Below are 27,811 nucleotides of genomic sequence, written 5' to 3'. Positions count from 1 at the left end.
TGCAAAATGTAACTTAGTGACTTGTTTTATGGTTGCGGAGCAGTGGAACAGTCATTGGTTAAGCAATTTCATGAAAGAATCGAGTTTCTCTGACAGCTCTCCGTCTAAATGTTGTACTGGTGCATGGCTTTAGCACTGAATTGCATTTACCTATTATTTGTGTATTTGTATTTTATATCACTGATGAATACCACTATACATCAGCAAAGCCATGAGTGAACTGTAAACACTAGAATGGACTGAATGACTGGGGTAGAGGAGGCATTGAAATTTGAAATATAGTAAGGATAAAGGAGTTACAAAAGAGACTGACACCCACAGAAGTCTCTGGATTTCATTAGAAGGAGAAGAATAAAGTAGAAAGAAGAGGAAAAGAGAACAGCAGGTCCTTTAAGTCCTACAAGTTGTGATGTGTGGCCTTCCTGGATTTGACTTGTTGTCCAGTTTATCTCACAGTCGCTCGAACGGATTGAAATCTGGGGAAATTGGAGGGAAAATCAAAACTTTGAACTCGTTGTTGTGCTCCTCAAGCCAGTCCTGATCTATTTTTGCTTTGTGGCAGGGAGCATTGTTCTGCTGAAGGAGGCCACAGCTATCAGGGTCTACCATGTCCATGAAAGTGTGTACGTGGTCTGCAACAATACTTAGGCTGGTGGCACGGGACAAAATAACATCCACATGTATGGCAGGAGCCAAGGTCTCCCAGCAGAACATTTCCCAAAGCATCACACTGCCTCCACTGGTTTCTTGTCTTCTTCCTATAGTGCATCCTGTTGCCATGTGTTTCCCAGCTGTGGACTGGGTTCAACATAGGCACCCTGACTCACCATGACTCCATTGTAATGCTGAATCAATATTGCACATGCAAAGTAATGGAACCCACTGGTCTGAAAACAAACTGTGACGCACTGTGTGTTCAGGCACCTTTCTATCAGAGCCAGCATGAAATTATTTCAGCAATTAGAGCTCGTGCTGTTGGATCGGATCACACGGGGCAGCCTTCACTCTCCACGTGCATCAGTAAGCCTTGGCTGACCCATGACCTTGTTGCAGTTTTGGAGACGCTCTGACGCAGTCGTCTATCCATCACAGTTAGGATCTTCTCAGCCGCTCATATTCTTCCACTTTCTCATTTTTGCTGCTTCTAACATGAATTTCTGAGGTGAAATAAGAATATATCCCTCCCAGTGACATGTGTCATGGTAAGTAGACAGTCAGTGTTATTCACTTCACCCATCGCTAATCATAAAGTTATGGCTGATTGCAACGTGACGTGAAATAAAAACTGTCAGACCTCAACTTCCACCACAGCAGAAGGAAGTAAAGCATCTTCTCATACATTCTTCCTGAAATAAGTTTCTTTTTCTTATATACAGATGCACGGTACGGTCGGGTTGTAGAAGTTGCATACTGGCCTTTAAAATGAATGAGCTGGGTTCATCATGTGTAAAGGAGCCGTACATGAATGCTGCACATGGGCTGTTTGTTCTACAGGGAGGTATGGATGACGCACCACAGAAGGGGGAGGACAATCTGTCAACATCCGGTTGCTAAGACTAGTGTGCACAATGTCTTACTCAATACACAAACAAATACAAAGATAAAGAGACTATTTAACAATAAAAAAAAATAATTTTATATGATGTTGGAGTGGCTCACTATAATGGGCACCTCACTGAACAGGGTTTTTGAGGCGCTACAGAGATTTCATTCAGATAAAGAGTCAGAGCTGGCAGCACAACCCTGAGGTATCCACAGAAGTACTGACATTGCTTCCAACATCATTTTCTAAAAACTAAATAAACGACACACTACATGTATGTTCAGTATGGGCTGTTTACACCACTTCTTTTATAGACGACTAGTAGCACTGTAACTCTTCTTCCCACAGGGGCCTTTGATTCTCACCACAGTCACTCTCATGCAGAAACATGAGACAGAAAATGCGAGAGCTCTGAGAATATATCTGACCACATACCACACACACTCACAGCTGGTATACTGCTGAATAAGATCTGCAAAAAAAGATTAATCAATCATTTGTGCATATCCCTCCTAAACATTCCTATTATCAAAACACTGATTTTGTTTTTCTTTAATCATCCTTTTGTAGAACGACTTGTGTTCTTGGGCTCATTGTCTTGCTGCATGACGCAGTTTCTCTTAAGATGCTTTCTTTTAGAATTCAATGGTATAATTCAGAATCCATTTGTCCATCAATAATGGCAAGCCGTCAAAACAAGACGCAGTAAAAAAAGACCAAAAAAGACCTGCATTGAGTCACAGACGTATAGGGAGATGAGGATGGGGCCAGTTTGATTTCAGATGGGGAGCAGAGATGAGGGCATCTATCAAATAGCAGACCTCTACAGTAGACTACTATGTATTTAAAATGACACCACAAAACGCTGCCAAATAAACCACAAAGGAATTTGTTCATTCTACTGTTAATACAGGTCCATCGTTTCACAAACAGAATTTCCTGGTTTGCGTTAAATAATGAAGTTAAGACAAAAGCATTGTGGACACCGTCAAGGTGAATTCTGTGTCTTCTCTTAAGTCCTGACTCTTGACTGATGGGCAATGTAGTGATTCTTTACTGCCAAGTTAACACGATGGAGAAAAAGCCATCAGGTGCCCAGTTTAAAAGAAATGAAAAGAAAAGAAAGGCAGCATAAATTAATGCTCAAGTTCAAGTGTTAAATCAGAAAAATAAAAAATAAATGCAAGCCTAGAAACCCTGTGAGTGTTCGTGTCGCTCAGCGCGCTCTCCTCCCACTTTCAGCATTTCTCTTTTCAGAGTCTCGCTGCGCTTTTACGCGCGGCTCTAAAGACGCAGTGTCAGAGATCAGAGCCTATGCAGAGCTTCAGTGTTTGAGGGTATCCAGCCAGAGCTGGCACCGTTGCTGGAAAATGATCCTGCTGCTCGGTCTGCTTTGTATTCTCTGGGGAGAACAGGGTCGGTGTCTTGAGGAGGGTGGAGGAGGTTTCGCCTTCGATGGAGACATCCGCCACTTCGCAGTGGCCACCAACACGGTTTATATCGCTACAGAGGAGAAGCTGTACCAGCTGAGCCACGACCTGACTCTGATCCACAGTCTGACCCAGAGAGGAATCTTGAAGCCCGGTAAAGTGCCGAGTCTTGATCAGTTTGACCGGGTCTCTGAGACGGCTGCCTGGAACGCAACTTTCAGCGTCAACTTATTATTACCATTTGTTAAGAATGACGCTCAGATCATCTGCGGTGTGACCGACAATCAGTGTGGTTACTGCGAGGTTCTGGACCTGAGGAACATCTCTAACCTTCTGTACAGAGAACACGTCCAGGTGGGACCACTGAGACGCAACAGCTCGTTCGTCGGTATTCTGGTGGATGTTAAGAAGAATCCAACTCAGACACAGACTTATATTCTGACCGCGATGCAGCCCGAAAACAGCGAGTGCTCCTCTGATGCTCAGACCATCAACCTTCAGGATGCAGATCACAAATACCAGGCAGCTATATTTTCTCTACCTGATGGATCAGGAGTCACACCTTTGATCAAAAATAAAGGCGATGTGGAGTTTGTGGACGGATTTCAGATCAACTCGACCATCTATCTGCTCTCCAACTTAAGAAGTGAGGCTAAAAGCAACAAAGTCCGTCTCATTTGGCTTGAAGGGGAAACAAGTAAAACCCAAACTCTCAAGTCTCTGCGGGGGGCGACTCTCAGAGTCTCTGATGGTGAAGACAGCAGACTTCTGGCCTCCTCGGTCATCCCAGGTGGACAGACGGTGCTTTGGAGCGGAGTGTTCAGTGTGGACGGAGAACAAAGCAACACTGAGCTGGTGGTGTTTGACATCAGTCTTGATCTCAGCTTAGAGAAAGATAAGGATCCAGACTTCTACTATGTGGATAGTCCCAACCTGAAGCAGGTAAATAATGTTTTAATAAGAATTAGAAAAAACCTTTATCCCCACAATGGGGAAATTGCAGATAAACGTTCATCACTTCATTATTGTGTGGTTCCTACAAAGTCACTAAACTAGAAACATCATATATTGACTCACTTTAAGGACGTTCTTTGTATGTTCTGTTCTGTTTCTCAGCCTAAGACCCTTAAACCAAAGGGAGTACTCTTCAGGCAGCCCTACATGACCTCTGTGCTGGCTGTGAGGAAGAAGACATGGATGGTTTTCTTCATTGGTACAGGTGATGGACAGCTCATTAAGGTGTGTATAAAGAGTGATGTATATCTGTCACTGGAAAGAGAAAAAAAAATACTTTTAATCAATACTTTATTAATGGTAGGGATATATATCAACGGCTGATAACTAATATCTTTAGAGTATGTTAAGTCACAGTGCAGTAGAAAGTTGTTGTTTTTCCACTAGCGAGTTGACAGTGTCATGTTTAAAGAAAGTACATTGCCATCTGAAATAGTGTCATCTGAATCACCTAATCATCTGGCAGTATTTCTTAAAGACTGTGTCTCTGTGATGTAATATTGTATCTGCTGTTACTTTCAGTTATATAATCATTCTGGAGTTGCAATAATTCCTTCCTACTGTCAGGAGAGCAGATTAGGTACAGCTGATTCCACAAACAAGGACTGGTTTCAATTTGACGTTATGAAATTGAAGCAACTTGAAGACTTCTGATAAATTTCAATCATACATGATATGAGGTTGCAGAAGCTCATGTTGACAGGGAAGAAATCCAGCAGGGACTAGACTGTGAGTGGGTATGAGCAGTTTACAACCCTACCTATTTTGATGGTTGGGGTATTACCCTGTCTTTGTTGATTCAGTGTCCAAGGAGGTAGATGGTGGGGAGCCCAAAACTGGCACTTGGCTGGATTAGCTCATGCTGTCTAAGATGTTCAAACATACAGTAGATCAGAGGTAGGATAATTGTTCTGCATCATCCAGCAGGTATAAGAAACAAACATGAACAATGCAGAGTTTTGCTACAGAACAGGCAGGCATCAAGCGCAAGTTGTAACAAGAAAAAGGATCTAAATGCAGACACTCAGAGGGCAGATAGAGGTAAAGACAGTGTAAAATATTAGTTATCTGATTAAAATACTTCCTGTTCATATCTATATCATTCAGGAAACTCTATACTTTCCTGAATGATTGCATCACATCCTGCATAATGGTAAATGTTGAAGTAACACAGTGGAAGTGACATGAAGCAGAAACACAAACTAATGCTTTCATCACACTTTATTATCTCTGTGCTGGTGTGAGCTCTTATCTGTGTCAGAGAACAAAATGGCCTCTACATTTATGAGTGTAAAAGGTTTTCCTCTGCAGCCTTAATGGTGGCAGTCATTAGCTAGTGGCTAGACCTAAGTGCTGTCACAGGCATTGCAAAAGATGTTGCTTTCCTTCTATCTTTTAAACACAGTAATTTATTGAGGCCGAAAATACACAGTGCGTCTCTCAGAAGCATAACAAAACTACATTGTGGTTGTCAGCTTGCTGTGGACAGGAACTATCACCCTGCTTGTCCCACGGTGCTCTACAGGGCCAATGACGACCGCCAAGTGTTTCCCAAAATACAACTGGATCAAGTAGATCAGAAACATGTCTACGTGGCATTTAGAAACCAGGTACTGCTGTTACTCACTCACTATTATTTTAGTGTCACATGTACCTTTGCTGTATTTTGAAGTGTCTCTAAATGTCTGTTTTTTTCCAGATGAAGCGTGTACCTGTATCAAAGTGCAGCACGTACACAAATGTACAGGAGTGTTGGTCTGCACAGGATCCATACTGTGTCTGGTGTGGCTCTAAACAAAGGTCAGAGAAACAACATCTGCATCTGACATCTTCAAAGACCCTTCATGAACTTGGTTATAAGAGATTTCTCTTTTCCCAGATGCACATTTGAAGACGACTGCAAAGATTCTGACTGGTTGTCCATTCCTGATGATTTCCAAGAGAAAATAGTTTCTCACAAAGTTGTAAAGAACCCCAGTGGAGAGGTACAGGTTATACACTAACACTATACAACTGTAACTATCAGTTACTTGTCACTCATCTCTCTTCCTTTCTCAGATCACACTAAAGATCCAGACCCACCTGACTATGAACTGGGGGGAGTCTAACTTTGCCTGTCAAATCTCTGCATCATCTGGAGGACTTTGTACACAAAATAGTCCTCCTCTGTTCCCACAATGCACCTGCAGCCTATCCCATGGCTCAATTCCTGCTGACGGTCAGTAACTTTAGATAAATAATCCAGTTAACTCAAAATCTCACAATCAGAGAGGAGCTGTAGATGTTATGTTGTCATAAATCAGAAACACAAACTAATGCTTTCATCACACTTTATTATCTCTGTGCTGGTGTGAGCTCTTATCTGTGTCAGAGAACAAAATGGCCTCTACATTTATGAGTGTAAAAGGTTTTCCTCTGCAGCCTTAATGGTGGCAGTCATTAGCTAGTGACTAGACCTAAGTGTTAATTTGCAACATGTCCCATCATAGCCACATAAAACCAAAAATATCAATGAGAGAGATGACTCTGACAGAAGAAATATTCTACCAGTTAACACATCTGTGTTGTCATGTGGTAGAGGTCAAGACTCTGAAGTTCATCATATTGTTTTCTCTAACAGGCCTGGATGTCATTGTAAAGTTGAGACTTGGGAAGACAAACCTTTCAGAGCGACTGAAGCTAACCAACTGCTCTGACATCAGTGGACCTCCAAGTTCTGTCTTGTAAGTCCATTCTTATTTTCTAGAAATCAAAGACACATACTGTGGACAACCTATATATATCATGTAAATAATGAAAGATAGAACTGAAAAAGCTGAGGTGCAAAATCAGTTACCTTCTTCTTGACAAAAGCTTGAAAAGCTTCATCTGATGACCATGGTTGGTAGAGACTGTGTTTTGTCATCACAGAAGATATTTGATTGTAAACTATATTATTATATACTAATGTAATATTAAGTAGTTTTGATCCATATATTAATATGTGTTTTATGTGTTTGTTTGTTCTTCAGGTGTCAGCAGTGTATCAAGGCTGGCTGTGGATGGAACGATAACAGCTGTTCCTGGTCTATTCAAGGAGAGGAGAATGTAATAGTGACTATTTTTATGTTCTTATCTGATGTTTCAAAATTCTACATCAATCCAATATTATTAAAGTCATTTTGATACATTTGTTAAACGGAACACTTGAAGCCCTGCTCTGAAATTGTAATATTTAGTTGAAACACTTTCCAGAGGCTGAGCTGCTAACTTCACTTGTCCTATATGTTACTGGTTCTCAGTGCTTTGCTAAGCTAGCTGCTCATTAAACCAAGATTGTCTTATTTACTAGTTCTGCACGCATCAAACAGATGCAAAATACAAGCTATCATGTTGTATTGTGTTCTACTTGTATGGCTTAATTTACCTCATGCTTGGTAAACATGAAATCTCTCAGTCTCTAGTTATGCACAAACTAAACAAGCACAAAAGACATATGAGTCTAGTTTTTGAGCTAAGCTAACATTAGCCACAATAAAACCTGAATCACCTCTAATAGTACCTTTACAGGGACTGTAAACCTTCTGAATATTTACCCACTTCCTCCTGCAGGATAGTGTTTGCAAAAAGATGGAGCCTGGGATGAACTTTTCTGTGAGTCTGAACCTCATCTGTTCCTCTGACAAATCACCTACATTCAGTAAATGTCATAACAGTAGGGTAATGTTTGAAAGGTGATTTATTTTTAATTATTTTTTTCTGTTAGAAGCCAGAAATCTCCTCCATCACTCCCAGTGTTGTGTCTTTCTACGGTAGAAACCATGCATTGTTGTCAGGTCAGAACCTCATTAATGTGACCAGAGTGAGGATCCAGACAGACCTAGACAGTACTCCACAAGAGTGAGTCACTTTACAGACAACACTAGAAGACCTACACTAGAAAAACACTTATACTGTGAACTGACATATTCTACAGTGTCATATTTTCTGTACGTTATTATTATTGTGATGATGGTGAGTCTTGATCTGTTTCTCTTTCAGATCTCCTGTATGGAACAAGACTGCTGTGAGTCTGACGTTCCACATTCCCAGCACAGATAAGAAAGGTGTTGTCAAAGCATGTGTTCTACTGCCAGATGGCAGTTGCTATGGCAACACTAAAATCACCTATCGATCAACACCATCCTGCACCAACATTGCACCGAGCAGCACCTGGACCAGGTGAGTTTGACTTACTGATATTTTTACATAACAAAGCATATTATCCTAACACAGGATTCAGGTGAAGAATTTCTAAAAGCTACGGTGTTGGAGAAAAGGTTTAGATAAACTAAATCCGTCTGTAATATTAGGGTATCCCTGTAAGGAAAACCGGATATCAGATATACCATTAAATCTTACAACTGTGACCGTCTCATGTTTCTGAAGTCAGTTCTTAAGAGAACCAAGAGCTGGTCAGCAGTCTGTTTTGTATTTGCCTTGCTTTATGCATAGCCTAATATTTGTTTGTCCTTTAATCCACCATTCACTTTGGGCCGAGCAGAACATCTCAAAAACTGAGCTGTCATGATATATGTCGATAAAAATATATACAATCACTGTAATATTAGGGTATCCCTGTAGGGAAAACCTTTTCTCTGAGATCAAGTTTATATTCAACTCAGTTTCCTCTGATTGGCTGCTGTTCCATGTTCTGCAGTGGGAAGAGGAACATCACACTTACAGGGTCCCACCTGGAGTTTGTGGAAGGAATCACACACAGCCACGGCCAGCCGGATGTCCAACCTCCCAGACATAGCAGCAGTCAGGTAGTCTCTAGAAACACAATGTCCCATTATATAGTTATCTTCCAATGACTATGTTGTGTTACATCATATCTTACCGCGTTACTGTCCATTGTCACTTTATATCTCACCAAGTCAAATTACATTACATTAGAATATGCTATGTCACATCATCTCAAGTAATCTTCTTGCATTATGTCACATAACTTAAGTACGTTACATCCCAGTTCTCATGCAGAAACATTTGTGTCCATGTGTCATCATGGTATTTCAGGTCCTTTTCTATGCTGTGTATATTCCCTACAGGGCCTCACCTATGAGACACCTGCAGCTTTAAACCCTCAGATGATTTCTGTCAGCACTGTGTATTTGAAAGTAGCCAATCAATCCTTGGCCTGCTCCACAACTATAACCTACTATCCAGACCCTGTGTTCACCACCTTCACACCCACAAGGACAGGGGATGGGGTTCACGTCACAATACAGGTACAACTTTTTAACTTTTTTTTCTTTTCTTTTCTTAACAGATGTGCAAACATCAAGCATTTGTCATTTCCTCATTTCAGAAAAAGGCAGACAAACTGGAGATGACAGCAGCAGAGTTGTCAGTGTGGGGTGTTAGTGATGAAAATAAATACCCTTGTATCATGGAAGGCAGAGAAACCAACAACCAGACTGACTTTTTCATCTGTGAGATACAAACCACAAACAACATTACATTTCAGCACATAGAGGTAAAACTTTCCTCTGAACTGGAAAATACTGAGTCAAACTTGAGGCAGTTTAGTTTTAATGCAATGACTTTCAAATAGAGACATTTACCTAAAACCTTTGATGAACACAGTAAATAGATTTTTGACTGACTGATCCTTTGTGACATTCCACTGTGAAATTTCTTTTCAATAGAAGTGCCATTATTGTTTTCTAGATAAAGTATGGTGGCCAGACAGTGAAGCTAGGTCCTCTGCCTTTAGTTCATCAGGTCCTTCTGATAGTGCGTTTGTTGCTGATACCCTGTGTCATAGGTGGTAAGTGATTTTGATCCATCAACAGTTTATGTCAAAGTCTCAACTTTTATGTTGCATTATGTTTAATGATTGCTTTCTGCTATTTTCATTAGAGATATTGGGGAATAAATACTAAGATATTTTTCTGTTCCACTTAATAGAGGAAATTCTGTTTTTCTGCTCAGTTTGAATCAGTAACTCTTTATCTTTCAGTGTTGGTGTTTATCTTTCACTGGCAGAAGAGACTCACCGCTGAGATGAACAAGCTCTAACCAGCTTTTTGACATTTACTCTTATATACAGGCTATAGAAGTAGTATATACAAAGTTATTGTATTTTAGGTGGAATGTTAATATTAAGAGACCATTCAAAGTACTTATTTTTTTTTATATATATATAATTTTTATACCAGTGTTTACTTCTACATACTTTTTAATGACTATTTTGAAATGGTCAATGTGAACCTCGGGCCTCTTCTGTTCATCCTTTATATCAATGACCTAGTCTATGTCTCTGATGCCTTTCATAAAGTGTTATTTGCAGATGACACCAACCTGATCCTGTCTCACAAAAATCTTCTTATCTTGCAGGAATCAGCAAACAAGGAGTTGTTGAAAGTGGACACGTGGTTTAAGTGCAATAAATTATCACTAAATATTAATAAAACAAACTATATTATATTTCGTTCCACAAAAACTACAAATAATGTGGAGAATATCTGTCTCTCTATCAATGGCCAAGACATTGAAAGAGTAAAATCATTTTTGGGTGTAGAAATTGATGAATTTCTGAACTTCAAAAGACATATTGATCAATTAGTAAATAAACTTTCCAAATATGTTGGATTCTTTTTCAAAATAAGACATTTTCTTCCACTTTCAGCGCTCCTTACACTTTATAAATCTCTATTTGAACCGCACATCACCTATTGCAATATCATCTGGTGCAATACATATCCTAGTCATCTTTTAAAGTTACAGTCTCTTCAGAAAAAGTTATACGTGCAATATCCTGGTCAAATTACAATGCTTCTACAGCGTCACTGTTCCACTCATATGGTCTTCTCAAGCTTCCCCGCTATAAGCATTTCTTGCTTCCTAGGGATCGCCTTTTCATGCTACCATTTGTGTTGTTATCAATGCATGTTGAATGTCTGTATTGTGTTGTTTTGTGTTCTTGCACCTTAGCATGTATAAATAAATAAATAAATAAATGCTTATCCTATTACTACCTTGTAATTATTTAACACTTTATGGGTAATTAGAAAAGTACTGACAGTGTGATTCATTTCTTGGTTTTCCTTAAATAAATATACTTTGTATAAAACCTTTACATTGGGATTTACAGCCAGCTGACCAGTTTGTCCTCCAATGCCATGGGGCAGAAGTGCAGCCCTTTATGCTCAATGAAAACCTTCTAAATGTAGGACTGAGACAGCTGACATACTGCTGCAGTGGGAATGAATGCTGATCAAGACAAACTCCGGACTCAACAGGTAATAGCACTAGCGTATCATAACAAAATATTGGTGAAATGAACAACTTTCGCGGCAGATAATGTGTTATTTAGAGGCTGCGTTTCGGTGACGAGATAAAGATGCATCTGTCAGAGCACGTTTCACTGGGCTAAAGATTGTCCTCATAAGAAGAGTGAACAAGTAAAATGAACTGAAGATGAAAATATTGAGGAATGTAACATCACAACAAAAGCCCCATATCTGACTCTCTGGGATCGGCTATTATTGACACTGCTTGTACTCCTGTATGTGGAGAGAAATGGCTGGAAAACTGTGTGAAAGACCTCAGCCCAGACCAAGTGAACCAAGTTCATATCCCACAGCTGCTGAGCAAAGCATCTTTGAAGAAAGCAGGAACCATTTTGGACATGGAAAATGACCGAGCTGTTATGTTCAGACAACCTGTGCAGTGGACCTGCATGAAGTGGAACCAGGCGTATGGTACCTCCATATTATCGATCATTTCACGCATTTCAGCGCTGGAAACATTGTGAAAACAAAGAAATCCTGTGAAATCATCAACTCCTTCATTCATACATGGCTAAGTGTTCTATATTGACATATTGCTATTATTGCAGCATTAAGATGTGAGCAGAACATTGTTCAAATTTGAGATAACTGTATTCACTTACTGTTGTTTTATTAACGATACTCACATATTAATATGGTGAAGCTTAATGCACTGAGTAAAAGGAAGCTGCAGAAGTATGAAGTGCATAAATGTAAAGAATGCAGCTACAAGACACACACACAGTTATTAGCGTTGTACTTCTCTGGGAGACAAACATGCTCTTTATCTTGATATGTGCATGTTAGTTTAGAGTTGCTGTGACTTGCTTTGGAGGACGTTCAGGCTTTGTAATCTTATCTAGCCTTCAGTCCCTCTCAGCGCTGATTTCAAGTCCAGTGCATCAACAGCGGTATCAAGCCAATCTGTGTGATTGTTGCCCAGGATCCCAACACATAACCTTCTGCCAGGGGTCTTTTAGTCTCAGGTTTGGACCCAAGAGAGGAAGGTGAAGGGAGATGAACAGCAAAGTGAGATGAAACTGGATATCAATGAGGATTGAACCCACTCCTCGGATTGTGTTCCAGTTGATATTATGAATCTGTTCCAAAAAAAAAAAAAAAAAAAAAAAGATTTATCCATCATCACAAATGTTACAATGCTGTTTACTTTATAAAAGAGAAATGCCATTCCGCGTATGTGGAGTGTGACATCTATCAACACAAAGCCTGATGAGATTAATTTGATCTCAATCCAGAAACACTTGTATATTTTGGAAATATTACTCGTTGCCATGGGAGAGAAGCTCGCCTCAGAGTAAGCTCGGAGCATGTCATGACCTTCCTCAAAGATTTCTCCCTCTTAGTAAAATATCAGGGCTCCTGGCCTGACCACAGCTTTGATCATCTCCACACCTCAGTATTGCAGTCTCCTGAAGAGACGCGCCACACATGGAAACACCAGAGGAAAGACTCACCAGTGGTTGCAGCAATGATCCCTCTGTGACGAAGCGCTGATCGGATGAAGAGGAACGGTGGAGAACAAAAATATAAAAAGTTGGTGGTTCCGCTGATCACAAAAAAATGATGCGTTTGACCTTCTCGGGCGCGGACGCGGCTCGCCTCTGGATGGAGGGGTGAGATGTGCGCAGCGGGATGTCCAGTCGGGAGGATGAATTGATGGGTCCTGTCCGGGCAGACCGAGCTGCAGCTCTGACTCTGATGAATGAATCCTTTAAACAGACGGTCAGTGGAAATATACGGAGCGGAGCTGCTGGAGTTCCCGACACTCTGCTGCCTTTGACCGGGCTGCGGCTGCATGCCGGTGCATGTGAGCAGTGAGGGGCGACACCGACCTCTAGTGGCAAGAAATGAGAACGCAGGTTGTGGCCTAATTAAAGAGAGATTTCTCAAATTGTAGGTAAATAGCAGGTAAACAACAGACCCTAGTCATGCGAGTTTCAGGTGGACAACACCCACAGATGTTCACATTTAAACCCCAGCTCCCTACCAGTCATTTAGAGCTAAAGAAGTGTTGTGATCACGAGGATCGCCTCCTTCCTTTCCGATCCCCCGTCACTGCATGCTGGTTTAATACAGAGCTCTGGGTCCTTCTTTCCCTGACAACAGGGGCGGAGTGGGGCACTAAAATCCACCGGGAAAATTCTGACAACGCCCCTGCCTGACAACAACACACAGCATGTCAGTTCACGAAGTCTGACTCCTAAATCTTCCTAGACCCAGTTTTGCACAATACAACAAACAAAATATGTTGTGAGGAGTGGTCCCCTTCTGATTGGCTGCCACGATGTGGTTTCCTTCTTTGGCACCCCGGCATCTGTCTCCGCTTCTACAGGTTCCTCTTTTCTGTCAGGTCAACGTATCTTCCTGTGACCAAGAAGCAAGCAACTGCGCCCTGTTCTTGTTTTTCACCCCAAACCCAGGAACTTCCTCCTTATATGGTACCTCTTACCCCTGTTCAGTCATCTCATGGTGGCAGCTCTGCAAAACAACTTCCTCAGTTCTATGAACTCTGTTCCACTTATTTCTCCTACAGCTACAGCATATATAGTGCGTGCTTCAAGCTGATTATATAAGACATATTAGAAACAAAATGTCTTAAACAACAAAATCTATTAAGTGACGCTCTGCTTCATTATTTCCGTGCACAGAAGCTACTTGGATGAGTGATGAAACATCTTGAAGAAACTTGGTTATGGTTTTTGTCTTATAAAGTGGAATTCCACCCTCATAAATATCACCTGAATAAAAATTTACAAAGCGAAGATATATTACATTTAATGTAAGAAGATTTAATGAAAAGATTTCTGAGAAGTAAATGTTCCATAATGATTTGATTCAATAGAGCTCAACTACTGAGAAGAGAGAAATAACCCAATAGAAATGTTTCCTGCTGGCCCAAGTCAGCTTGATAATGATGTTATCATGTGCTTCTCTGCAAAATGTAACTTAGTGACTTGTTTTATGGTTGCGGATCAGTGAAACAGTCATTGGTTAAGCAATTTCATGAAAGAATCAGGTTTCTCTGACAGCTCTCCATCTAAATGTTGTACTGGTGCATGGCTTTAGCACTGAATTGCATTTACCTATTAAATGTGTATTTGCATATCACTGATGGATACCACTATACAGTCCCTGACAAAAGTCTTGTCACTTATCCATTTTGTAGAAACAACAGTTTATAACCTGACTTTTAATTAATCCATTGGTTTTGGAAATGGCTCATATGAAAGCTAAAACCCTCCCAAATTATGTTTGATATACTAAAATAAATTTGCTTCACTGAAGAAAGATTGATCATTTAATGAACACAGAAAGGTCAGATTTTGGCAAGACAAAAGTCTTGTCGCCTACAGAACGTAATGTGAAAATTGAACAAATCATTTACTTCAAATACAAAAATATGATGCATAACATCAGTGAATGAAGTACTGGTGCTGTGAGATCCATATTTAATATCTTGTATGACTTCCATGAGCTTGAAGGACTGCATCCATGCGGTTCGACAATGATTCATACAATTTATTGATGAAGTCATCAGGAATAGCAAAGAAAGCAGTCTTACATGCCTCCCAGAGTTCATCAAGATGCTTTGGTTTCGTCTTCCATGCTTCCTCTTTCATTCTTCCCCAGACATGCTCAATGATGTTCATGTCTGGTGACTGGGCTGGCCAGTCCTGGAGCACCTTGATCTTCTTCGCCTTGAGGAACTTTGATGTAGAGATGGAAGTATGCGATGGAGCACCATCCTGCTGCAAAATTTGACCCTTTTATGGTTGGGAATGTAAGAGGTAGCTAATACTTCTTGATATTTTACGCTATTGATATTGCCTTCCACCCTGCAAATCTCTCGCACACCCCCATACTGGATGTAACCCCAGACCATGATTTTTCCGCCACCAAATTTAACTGTTTTCTGGGTAAATCTCGGATCCATGCGAGCTCCAGTAGGTCTCCTGCAATATTTGCGGCGGCTGTGATGTAATTCAACCGAAGATTCATCTGAGAAATCCACCTTCTGCCACTTTTCCAGCGTCCCTCCTTTTAGCAGGCTGTGGGCCTTGGCAAATGCCACACGTTTTTTTTAATTGCCTTTTGTTTAGTGCTGGTTTCTGGGCACTGATTCTACCATGGAGGCCATTTCGAGACAGAATTCTACAAACTGTTCTGGTTGACACGGGGACTTGAGGTGACCAGGCCTGGTGGAGCTCTGCTGCAGTGGAAAAGGGGCTGGCCTTGGATTTTCGAGCCAACAAACGGTCCTCCCGAGCAGTTGTCTTGTGGGGTCTGCCGGACCTGGGCTTGTCAAAAACATCTCCAGTCTCTTCAAATCTTTTTCTTATTCTTTGCACTTGACGCTGAGACACATTGAAGGTGTCAGCCACCTCAGCAGTGGATCTGGTCTTCAGCCTCTTGATAATCAACGCTTTGGTCTCAGGGTGAATCTTAGGCATGTTGTCAGAGGTCAAGTTGCAATTGATGTGAAGGTCTGGTGTGCTGGGGTTCTTTTTATACACACCCACTAATTGATCAATTATTGAACACAGGTGAGGCTGTAATCTAGGATTGGGTGCATCATATGACAAGGCGACAAGACTTTTGTCTTTGCAAAAACTGACTCAGTGGGCTTTACCAAGCTGTGAACGTTAGAATGCTTTTCAGCAGTTTTGTTTGGCACCAAAACATTATTTCAAAAGCTGTTGGGATTGTAATTAGCCATTGCTTGTAAAACAAATTGATAATACATATATTTGAGGGGCACTTAGGGTCAACTTGTACCCAAGCGACAAGACTTTTGTCTTGCCAAAATCTGACCTTTCTGTGTTCATTAAATGATCAATCTTTCTTCAGTGAAGCAAATTTATTTTAGTATATCAAACATAATTTGGGAGGGTTTTAGCTTTCATATGAGCCATTTCTAAAACCAATGGATTAATTAAAAGTCAGGTTATAAACTGTTGTTTCTACAAAATGGATAAGTGACAAGACTTTTGTCAGGGACTGTACATCAGCAAAGCCATGAGTGTACTGTAAACACTAGAATGGACTGAATTACTGGGGTAGAGGAGGCATTGAAATTTGAAATATAGTAAGGATAAAGGAGTTACAAAAGAGACTGACACCCACAGAAGTCTCTGGATTTCATTTCCTGAGCTGTTAATGTTATTTCTTTTATATTGTCGCAGCAGTAAGGTTGGAGGTCAATTTACAAAAGTAGCAACTTGTACACACTGTATGCCACAGCTTGTATGCCATAACACTACGACCAGCTGCCTTAATATTATGATTACCTGACCTCCGCTGATCCACCGTTCCGGGAAGTTCTAGGTCATCATTGGGACCACCCAGTTGAGGTGAATGAAGTTCTATATTGCCGGATGTTTTGCCCTGATGGGGACGAAGCAGTACTCCAGGAAGAAAATATAAATAAAAGAAGAAAAGAGAATGCACAAAAGTGCAAAAAGAGAAAAAGGAAAAGGAAGAGAAAGAAAGAAAAAGAGACAAGAAGAAGAGAGAGGGTGAAAACAAAAAAAAAAGAAAAAGGAATAGAAGGAGGAGGAGGAGAGAAGGAAAAGAATAAAGAAAGAAAAAGCAACGTGGCAGGAGCCAAGGTCTCCCAGCAGAACATTGCCCAAAGCATCACACTGCCTCCACTGGCTTCTAGCCTTCTTCCTATAGTACATCCTGTTGCCATGTGTTCCCCAGCTGTGGACTGGGTTCAGCATGGGCACCCTGACTCACCATGAAATACAATGAGGCACTGACCAACAACAGCAACTGACTGAGGCAACTAGCTGACTTCAGTGCCCTCTGTGCTACAGGTGATTCGCAGGAAGAGTCACCCTCTGCTTCCTCAATCACAATCAATACATGTGTGTCACAATACATGATGACTCCATTGCAATGCTGAATCAATATTGCACATACAAACTAATGGAACCCATTGGTCTCAAAACAAACAGAACAACCTGTGACGCACTGTGTGTTCGATCACCTTTCTATCAGAGCCAGCATGAAATTATTCCAGGAATTAGAGCTCGTGCTGTTGGATCAGATCACATGGGGAAGCCTTCACTCTCCACGTGCATCAGTGAGCCTTGGCTGACCCATGACCTTGTTGCAGTTTTGGAGACGCTCTGACCCAGTCGTCTATCCATCACAGTCAGGATCTTCTCAGTCGCTCAAGTTCTTCCGCTTTCTCATTTTTGCTGCTTCTAACATGAATTTCTGAGGCAAAATATCAATATATCCCTCCCAGTGACAGGTGTCATGGTAAGTACAGTCAGTGTTATTCACTTCACCTATCACTAATCATAATGTTACGGCTGATTGCTGTGCAACGTGACCAGAAATAAAAACTGTCAGACCTCAACTTCCACCACAGCAGAAGGAAGTAAAGCATCTTCTCATACATTCTTCCTGAAATAAGCTTCTTTTTTCTATATACAGATGCACGGTACGGTCGGTTTGTAGAAGTTGCATGCTGGCCTTTAAAATGAATGAGCTGGGTTCATCATGTGTAAAGGAGCCGTACATGAATGCTGCACATGGGCTGTTCGTTCTATAGGGAGGCATGGGTGACGTACCGCCGAATTTTCTAAAAACGAATTAAACGACACACTACATGTATGTTCAGTATGTGCTGTTTACACCACTTCTTTTATAGACGACTAGTAGCACTGTAACTCTTCTTCCCACAGGCGCCTTTGATTCTCACCAGTCACTCTCATGCAGTTACAACAGAAAATGCGAGAGTTCTGAGAATATATCTGACCACATACCACACACACTCACAGCTGGTATACTGCTGAATAAGATCTGCAAAAAAACATTAATCAATCATTTGTGTATAATCTTCTAGAACATTCCTATTATTAAAACACTGATTTTGTTTTTCTTCAATCATCCTTTTGTTGAACGACTTGCGTTCTTTGGGCTCATTGTCTTGCTGCATGATGCAGTTTCTCTTTAGATGCTTTCTTTTAGAATTCGATGATATATTTCAGAATCCATTGGTCCATCAATGATGGCAAGCCGTCAAAACAAGACGCAGCAAAACAGGCCCAAAAAGACCTGCACGCTGCGCCCCGTCAGTTTGATATGAATTCACTTTGTGGGTTGAAGCGGGTTCAACTTTCTGATGAGTAGGCAGCCTTCTGTTTCCTTCATGTGCAGAAGATCTGTACTGCCAAATTAACACGATGGAGAAGAAGCCATTAGGTGCCTAGTTTAAAAGAAAAGAAAAGAAAAGAAAAGAAAAATTAATAAGTTCAAGTGTTAAAGCAGAAAAATAAAAAGAAACGCAAGTCTTTAGAAACACTGTGAGTGTTTGTGTCGCTCAGCGCGCTCCCTCCTCCCACTTTCAGCACTTCTCTTTTCAGAGTCTCGCTGCGCTTTTACGCGCGGCTCTAGAGACGCAGTGTCAGAGATCAGAGCGCTATGCAGAGCTTCAGTGTATGAGGGTATCCAGCCAGAGCTGGCACCGTTGCTGGAAAATGATCCTGCTGCTCGGTCTGCTTTGTATTCTCTGGGGAGAACAGGGTCGGTGTCTGGAGGAGGATGGAGGAGGTTTCGCCTTCGATGGAGACATCCGCCACTTCGCAGTGGCCACCAACACGGTTTATATCGCTACAGAGGAGAAGCTGTACCAGCTGAGCCACGACCTGACTCTGATCCACAGTCTGACCCAGAGAGGCATCTTGAAGCCCGGTAAAGAGCCGGTGGTTTATCAGTTTGACCGGGTCTCTGAGACGGCTGCCTGGAACGCAACTTTCAGCGTCAACTTATTATTACCATTTGTTGAGAATGACGCTCAGATCATCTGCGGTGTGACCGACAATCAGTGTGGTTACTGTGAGGTTCTGGACTTGAAGAACATCTCTAACCTTCTGTACAGAGAACACGTCCAGGTGGGACCACTGAGACGCAACAGCTCGTTCGTCGGTATCCTGGTGGGTGTTAAGAAGAATCCAACTCAGACACAGACTTATATTCTGACCGCGATGCAGCCCGAAAAGAGCGAGTGCTCCTCTGATGCTCAGACCATCAACCTTCAGGATGCAGATCACAAAGACCAGGGATTTTTTTTTTTCTCTAACTGATGCATCAGGAGCCACACCTTTGATCAGAAGTAAAGGCGATGTGGAGTTTGTAGACGGATTTCAGATCAGCTCGACCATCTATTTGCTCTCCAACGTAAGAAGTGAGGCTAAAAGTAACAAAGTCCGTCTCATTTGGCTTGAAGGGGAAACAAGTAAAACCCAAACTCTCAAGTCTCTACGGGGGGCGACTCTCAGAGTCTCTGATGGTGAAGACAGCAGACTTCTGGCCTCCTCGGTCATCCCAGGTGGACAGACGGTGCTTTGGAGCGGAGTGTTCAGTGTGGACGGAGAACAAAGCAACACTGAGCTGGTGGTGTTTGACATCAGTCTTGATCTCAGCTTAGAGAAAAATAAGGATCCAGACTACTATGTGGATAGTCCCAACCCAAAGCAGGTAAATAATGTTTTAATGGTGATTAGATGTTGACTCTACCTTTCACAGTATGTCTTCTCTGGTCATTCATGCAAGATAAACGTTCATCACTTCATTATTGTGTGGTTCCTACAAAGTCACTAAACTAGAAACATCATATATTGACTCACTTTAAGGACGTTCTTTGTATGTTCTGTTCTGTTTCTCAGCCTAAGACCCTTAAACCAAAGGCAGTACTCTTCAGGCAGACCTACATGACCTCTGTGCTGGCAGTGAGGAAGAAGACATGGATGGTTTTCTTCATTGGTACAGGAGATGGACAGCTCATTAAGGTGTGTATAAAGAGTGATGTGCATCTATTATTGTGGACAATATTATCTTATCAGGCATCTTGGTTTCCTTTAGGTCATATTAGGGGCCAGACCTTTCTCTAGACGACATCTGCACTTTAGCTGGAGCCACGGACAATTAATTCAATTTTACTATATATACTATATCACTATTGAAGTGATGCTTTGCCAGGGTTTTACTGCAGTTTACCGCTGTACACTAGAGAATTCACTGTCTTCAGTCGCTTCAGTGGCTTTAGAAATTATGCATGCTCCTGCATCACACTGTCCTCACAGTGTTTTACAGATGATGTTGTGTAGTTAAAGGCAAAGTCTAATCTGGTCTCTTTATTCTTGAGACCTGTGAATGTTTTGCACTTTGTTGTGAACCCTCTGTAAATGCTCTCATACAAAAGCGAATGTGACATCTGCATCTTTCATTAGAAGATTAACAATGTCTCAGCCACTTCATATTTCAAAGGCTCATTCTACCACAGCCAGGAGAAGTGTCCTCATTTTCCTGGGCCAAGGAAAAGCATGTCTGACTTATATCAACATTCATTTTGTTGTGGGATGGCTCGATCCAACTTTTTCATGTCCGATACCGATACCGATACTGCAATTTGGAGTATCTGCCGATACCGATATCAATCCGATACCTTCTTTTCTCCTCTGTTAAGTTGTTTATGATACATATAGTTTGTATAGATTTACTTTGCTTAATATGGACATCTAAAAACACCATGGTCAAACTGCAACAAACATTCTGCTCCCCCAAGGGAAGAAATAAAACAGCCCACAATGTGCCTCAAGCCATAAGCTCTTTATTTAAACTTCAAATCAGTGCAAACTGCAGACTTGAATGTTTCTTTTCTCACATGTAACCTCTGGGGTTGAACTGTATGTAAAACACCCATATCAAACTAGATACAGAATGGACTTAGTAATGTTCCATTGAAGACTATAGGACAGGGGTGCCCACACTTCTTTGGCTTGCAAGCTGCTTTTACAATGACCAAGTCAAAGTGATCTACCTGTGTATCCTAAGTCATATTAATTGTTGCTACAGTGTTAAAAGCTCTATCCATCTTTGTTTTTATTTTTATCAAGAAAACTTGGTGCACTGCACCTTTAGAAAAATAGCGCTGTGTAGGATGTGATAAATGAGGTGGAGAAAGAGTCTCACGTTGACAACGCAACGGCGTGTCGTTTATTCATCCTAACTATATTAATTCCAAACCAACAAAGCGTTGCCCATAACAACAACAAACCAGCAGCGTGTTCTTAAAGCGACAGCGTCCCTAAAACACGGAACGAGGTGAATTGTGTCCATAGTGTCCACTACATACGTCCCCCCAGAATTCACCAGAACAGAGAAACAACAAAGGTCAATGAGTAGGTGGGCGAATGATCCGCCCGCTACGGCTCCTTCGCACCGGAATGTGGGTTGAGGCACCCAGGCATGGTGTTCCGGAGGCCTTGTGATTGGAGGGAGGGAGGTGGGGTCGGGACTTGGGCCGAGCCGGAGGGCGCCCCCGTAGTGGAGGCTGGGCGAGCCTCACCGGCCTGTCCAAATCCAGATGAGCCGGCTTGAGGCGGTCCACAGAAATGTGCTCCGCCTTACCACCCATGTCCACCTCAAAATGTTTTTCCCCCGTCTCCAAAACGCGGAACGGCCCGTCGTAGGGAGGCTGCAGCGGTCCCCGGTGTGCGTCCTGACGGATGAAAACGTAGTCCGCTGACTGCAGACGGGAGGGAGTGTAGGATTGCGGGAGGCCGTGGCGCGAAGTGGGTACAGGCGCAAAAAGTCTAGCCGTATCATGGAGCACAGTTCGCTGATGGGCAGCGGACCAGGGAACTGTGGTGTCGGCAATGAAATCCCCTGGAACCCGCAGTGGCTGGCCGTACACTAGCTCTGCTGATGAGGACTGGAGGTCCTCCTTAGGGGCAGTCCTAAGGCCCAGCATCACCCAAGGGAGCCTGTCCACCCAGCCACTGTCCTTGAGGCTGGCCCGAAGGGAGGCCTTCATAGCACGATGAAAGCGCTCACACAGTCCATTAGCCTGGGGGTGATATGCGGTGGTGCGGTGGAGCTTTACACCCAAGTTGTTCGCAACGGCGTTCCAGAGCTCCGAGGTGAACTGTGAGCCTCGGTCAGAAGAAAGGTCAGATGGGGTGCCAAACCGGGCGACCCAGGACCCGACGAACGCCCGAGCCACCTCAGCAGTAGTCGTTGCTGTCAGTGGGACCGCCTCCGGCCATCGAGTGGTCCTATCCACCATGGTGAGGAGGTAAGTGAAACCGAGAGAAGAGGGAAGGGGGCCCACCAGGTCCACGTTGACATGATCGAATCTCCGCTCTGGCACAGGGAAATGTGCCAGGGGTGCTTTGGTGTGGCGATGAATTTTGGAACGCTGACACTCCACACAAGAGTCTGCCCAGTCCCGCACATCTTTCTTGAGCCCATGCCAGACAAACTTAGCTGCCACCAACCTTTGAGATGGCTTCCGACCTGGGTGAGAAAGACCATGAACAGCCTCAAAAACCCGTCGTTTCCATGCCGTGGGAACGATGGGCCGCGGCTGTCCGGTGGAGACGTCGCAAAGCAGCATGGCGCCACCGTCACCAAAAGCAACCTCCCTTAACTGCAGTCCAGTGGCAGCAGTCCTGAGTGACTGTACCTCCGGGTCAGTGGACTGATCAGCTGCCATGTGGGTGTAGTCAAGCCCAAGGTGGGCGGCCCCCACGATGGCGCGAGAGAGGCAGTCCGCGACGAGGTTGGCTTTCCCTGCGACGTGCTGTATGTCCGTGGTAAACTCAGAGATGTAAGAGAGATGTCGCTGTTGGCGGGCAGACCATGGCTCAGACACCTTAGCCATGGCAAACGTTAGAGGCTTGTGATCGACGAAAGCTGTGAACTGTCGGCCCTCCAGCAGCGAACGGAAGTGTCGAATGGCAAGGTAAAGTGCCAGCAACTCACGGTCAAAGGTGCTGTATTTACATTCACTGGGGCGTAGCTGGCGGCTAAAGAAAGCAAGCGGTTGCCAGGCACCGTCCACCCACTGCTCGTGCACAGCGCCAACCGCAAAGTCCGAAGCGTCTGTGGTGATGGCAATTGGCGAGTCAGGTGATGGGTGTGCCAGCATCGTCGCTTTGGCCAAAGCAGACTTAGCGTCTGTGAATGCCGCTTCTCTCTCCGAGGACCAATCCACTATGTGTTTAGCCGCTTTCCCCTTCAAGGCCCCGTGCAGGGGGCGCATGAGAGCAGCAGCTGTGGGAATGAATCGGTGGTAGAAGTTCACCATTCCCAGGAACTCCTGCAGGGACCTTACTGTGACCGGCCGTGGGAAATCCAAGACAGCCTCAACCTTAGACGGGAGTGGCATGGCCCCGTCCTTGGTTACTCGATGTCCCAGGAAGTCTATGGTGGTCAATCCAAACTGGCACTTAGCTGGATTGATGATCAGGCCATGCAGGCTGAGACGCCCGAAAAGGAGCCGCAGGTGGGATAGGTGTTCGGCTTTGGAGGCACTGGCCACGAGGATGTCGTCCAGGTACACAAACAGGAAAGGCAGGTCACGCAGCGTAGAGTCCATGAGGCGCTGGAAGGATTGGGCGGCGTTCTTAAGGCCGAAAGGCATCCTCAGGAACTCGAACAGGCCAAAAGGGGTGATCACCGCCGTTTTCGGGACATCCTGCGGGTGGACAGGAACTTGGTGGTATCCACGGACGAGGTCTATCTTAGAAAAGACAACCTTACCCGCCAGGTGCGCTGAAAAATCCTGGATGTGAGGCACTGGATAGCGATCTGGCGTTGTAGCGTCGTTGAGACGGCGATAATCGCCGCAGGGTCGCCACCCACCGGCGGGCTTGGGAACCATGTGGAGGGGTGAAGCCCATGGGCTGCTAGAGCGGCGGATGATGCCGAGGCGTTCCATGCCATCGAATTCAGCCCTGGCAATGGCGAGCTTGGCTGGATCCAGTCGCCTCGCGCGGGCGTAGACAGGCGGGCCAGTGGTGGCGATGTGGTGCTCCACCCCGTGCTTGGCGGCAGGTGATGAGAAGGTGGGCTGTGTGAGCACAGGAAACTCTGCGAGCAGGCGATGAAACTCGTCAGCCGGCGAGCGCACGCTGGAGAGTCGAATGGGGTCCACCCCGCTAAGAGTGCAGGTATATGAACAAAAGGTGGTGGCATCAATTAAGCGACGGTTTTTGACATCCACCAGTAGTCCGTAAGCACATAGAAAATCAGCTCCCAGAAGGGGGATGGCCACTTTGGCTGTGATAAAGTCCCAGCTAAACCGCTGGCCGCCGAAACACAGTTCAACATGACGAAGGCCATAAGTGCGTATGGGGCTGCCATTAGCAGCTTCCAGGGGGGGGCCAAGACCGTCGGCCAGGATGTCTAGTCTCGATGCAGGCAGAATGCTCCTCTGCGCGCCGGTGTCACACAAAAAACGGCGCCCGGAGGCGGAGTCCTGGATGAACAGCAGCCTGCCGGTGCGGCCGACGCTCAAGGCCACTACTGAGCGCCGGCCCTGGCGTTTCCCGTCCCCCTGAAGCTGCACGGCGATCGGCACTGCTTTGCTCTGGATCCAAATTTAGCGTGGTAAAAACACAGGCCGCTGTCAGAACGCTCCCGGTGAGAAACCGCCGTCACTGCAGCGAGCGCTGCATCACCAGGGAGTGGGGCGGCGGCGTGCGAAGCGTGTGCCGGTGCAGTCGTGGCGGCGTAGGCAGCATTGAGCGCAGCAGCAGTCATGTCATAGTTTTGACCAGCCAAGAAAAACCTGTCAGCCTCCTCAGCCAGCGCACGGCAGTCAGTGATGGTGGTGTTGGCCAACGCAGCACGGACTTGAGAAGGGAGTTGTCGCAAAAAAAGCTGGACGAAGAGGAAATCCGGTGTGTGTTCTCCAAGCAGACCCAACATCCTGTCCATAAGCTCAGAGGGTTTGCTGTCACCCAAGCCTCGCAGAGAAAATAGCCGGCTAGCTCTCTCAGCATCAGAGAGTTCAAATGTCTTTAACAGGTGAGCCTTGAGTGCTGTATACTTATCCACTGCGGGGGGGTTTTTTAGGAGGCTAACCACTCTTGTCGCTGTTGAGCTGCTGAGGGCTGACACGACGTAGTAGTATTTAGTTGTGTCCGCGGTGATGTCCCGCAGAGCAAACTGCGCCTCGGTCTGAGCGAACCAGGCTGAAGCCGACGACTCCCAGAACTCTGGAAGTTTTAACGTAACAGCGTTCGTTGACATAGTTGGTCTTTATGTCACTGGAATGCGTCCAGTAGATAAACGTCGGGGTCACCAATGTAGGATGTGATAAATGAGGTGGAGAAAGAGTCTCACGTTGACAACGCAACGGCGTGTCGTTTATTCATCCTAACTATATTAATTCCAAACCAACAAAGCGTTGCCCATAACAACAACAAACCAGCAGCGTGTTCTTAAAGCGACAGCGTCCCTAAAACACGGAACGAGGTGAATTGTGTCCATAGTGTCCACTACAGCTGTCTCTTTAAGAAAGACGGTAGTGTTGAGTTGTGGTTGAAGTTGTGCGTGGCTGTGGATGTGTGCCGCTGAACTGAGGGTATGTTGCAAATATAAAGTAGAAATAAATAAAGATGAACGTTTGTCTTCCTGTTTGTTTTGGAGGTGCAACAGTTAATTGTTAAGCGAGACGAACATCTAAAACATTTTATTTTTTCCAATGGCACGCGATCTACCCGCACCGGTCGATCGCGATCACGTAATGGGTACCGCTGCTGTAGGACATATAGCTGATTTAAGTGACTGCTAACTTTAAATAACTGTCACAAACACTTGTGTCCAGTGCTGCTGCCACCCCTTGAGACACTCGCGTTGCACAAGTTGCATTCGGCTGTTTTACTTTTCTCTTCCTTGCTGCAAAGTAACTCCACACAGCTGACATGATAAGAGGCTAGGCTAATTCACTGTCACGAGGTTCTGTTTACACACGCTTGCAGCAGCTGCTCTCTGTTTACGGCATGTCGAGCAAAATTAAGTTGAGCATTTGGGCTTAGGTATCGGATCGGACGGGCAATAGTTATTTTTTCCGATATCCGATCCTGAAATTTTGACCAATATCGGGCCGATACCGATCCTAAGTATCGGATCGGCTCATCCCTAGTCTAAACTCAGTTGTAGGGTGAAAAATGCCTCCATGTCAGATCTGATAGAAACCCTCACCCTCACCCTCAGAAATAACAGCGTAACTGCTGATCAGTCATCAACAACGGCTTGGAGGAATTTTAGCCCTTTCCTCAGTACAGAACCGCTTCAGTTCTGAGATGTTGGTGGGTTTCCTCATATTAATTGCTTGCTTTAGCCCCATTCACAACATTTCTCTTGGATTAAGGTCAGGATTCCTCTGTGACCTTTCTTTTGTAGGTGCAATAGCAAGCCGGATCAGGTGGAGATCAGACCACGACAAATCAATTTTAAACAAAACGGGGCAATGAACACTGTAACACTTGGAAACACTTCTGAACAGATGCAACTCACAGATATGTAATATTGAGTAATTTTCTTAAATAAACAAATACGCAAGTATAATATTTTTGTTCAGTTTGTTTGATTGGGTTCTCTTTGTCTACTGTCAGGACTTGACTGAGAAAATCTGCTGATGTTCTGAGTCATTTTTATACAGAAATGTAGAATGTTTTAAGGCACACAAAAACTTTTACGTGCTTTTTGTTTGTTTGTTTGTTTTTTGAAGACACATGAAAAAAACAAAGTTGAACTGATTCTATGAACTATTTCTGCATGTGTAGCTAAAGTCTGATATAGTAGCTTAATACTCTGTGCCATTCTGTTTGCAAAACAATAAAGAACCCAGAATTTATACTGGGCTTTTCATAAGATTGAGTGATGATAACAAACATTTAGAAGTCAATATTATGAAGTTGATTACATCTAGTAACATGATTATTTGCTAACTATTTAACATAATTTTCTTGGTTGTAGCTAAATGAATGTGGAAAAATCTGATATTTCTATTTTTTATAATTCGACAATTTTTCTTTATTGATCGGAGTGTGGTGGCCCACAATAAACAATGAGAGAGACATTCACCCAGAGACTGTACCTTTAAGGATGTGAGGGTTTTTGAGTACGGGTTCCGTGTTTACGTTGTGTGTGGCAGTTCTTACCTGACTCGCTGACAGTACTCTGAAGTTTACAGAAAGTGGAGAGTAAAGTTGACTCGACACATCTCCGTCTCTTGTCTCGTCACTTATTGCACTCCACAGGAGCTTCAATTGCTTTTGATTTAAAGGTATGTAACACAGATACATTGTTATTGTCAGCTTGCTGTGGACAGGAACTATCACCCTGCTTGTCCCACGGTGCTCTACAGGGCTAATGACGACCGCCAAGTGTTTCCCAAAATACAACTGGATCAAGTAGATCAGAAACATGTCTACGTGGCATTTAGAAACCAGGTACTGCTGTTACTCACTCTCTATTATTTTAGTGTCACATGTACCTTTGCTGTATTTTGAAGTGTCTCTAAATGTCTGTTTATTTCCAGATGAAGCGTGTACCTGTATCAAAGTGCAGCACATACACAAATGTACAGGAGTGTTGGTCTGCACAGGATCCATACTGTGTCTGGTGTGGCTCTAAACAAAGGTCAGAGAAACATCTGCATCTGACATCTTCAAAGACCCATCATGAACTTGGTTATA

At 43.7% G+C, this 27,811-nt stretch overlaps 1 protein-coding gene across 1 annotated transcript; it reads left to right on the top strand.

Annotated features, from left to right (window-relative positions):
* The first annotated feature begins 2,321 nt into the window (after positions 1-2,321).
* On the top strand, positions 2,322-20,670 carry LOC311508340 (uncharacterized protein). The gene is made up of 2 exons (XM_084573048.1): positions 2,322-3,915; positions 19,797-20,670. Exons 1-2 carry the CDS (start codon positions 2,914-2,916, stop codon positions 19,827-19,829), a joined length of 1,035 nt encoding a protein of 344 aa, XP_084429174.1. The 5' UTR covers positions 2,322-2,913; the 3' UTR covers positions 19,830-20,670.
* The last annotated feature ends 7,141 nt before the right edge of the window (positions 20,671-27,811 follow it).

The sequence above is a fragment of the Chelon labrosus genome, assembly GCF_963514085.1.
Source record: "Chelon labrosus genome assembly, chromosome: 23".
In the NCBI taxonomy this organism is placed as follows: domain Eukaryota; kingdom Metazoa; phylum Chordata; class Actinopteri; order Mugiliformes; family Mugilidae; genus Chelon; species Chelon labrosus.
This window is presented reverse-complemented; position numbering and strand designations above follow the sequence as displayed.

What these genes read in the sequence shown, in the direction of transcription:
- LOC311508340 (XM_084573048.1), top strand. Translation starts at nt 2,914, where the DNA reads ATGATCCTGCTGCTCGGTCTGCTTTGTATTCTCTGGGGAGAACAGGGT. An exon ending in ATAGTCCCAACCTGAAGCAG is followed by an intron (nt 3,916 to 19,796) that starts GTAAATAATGTT and finishes AACCCAAAGCAG; the next exon opens with GTAAATAATGTTTTAATGGT.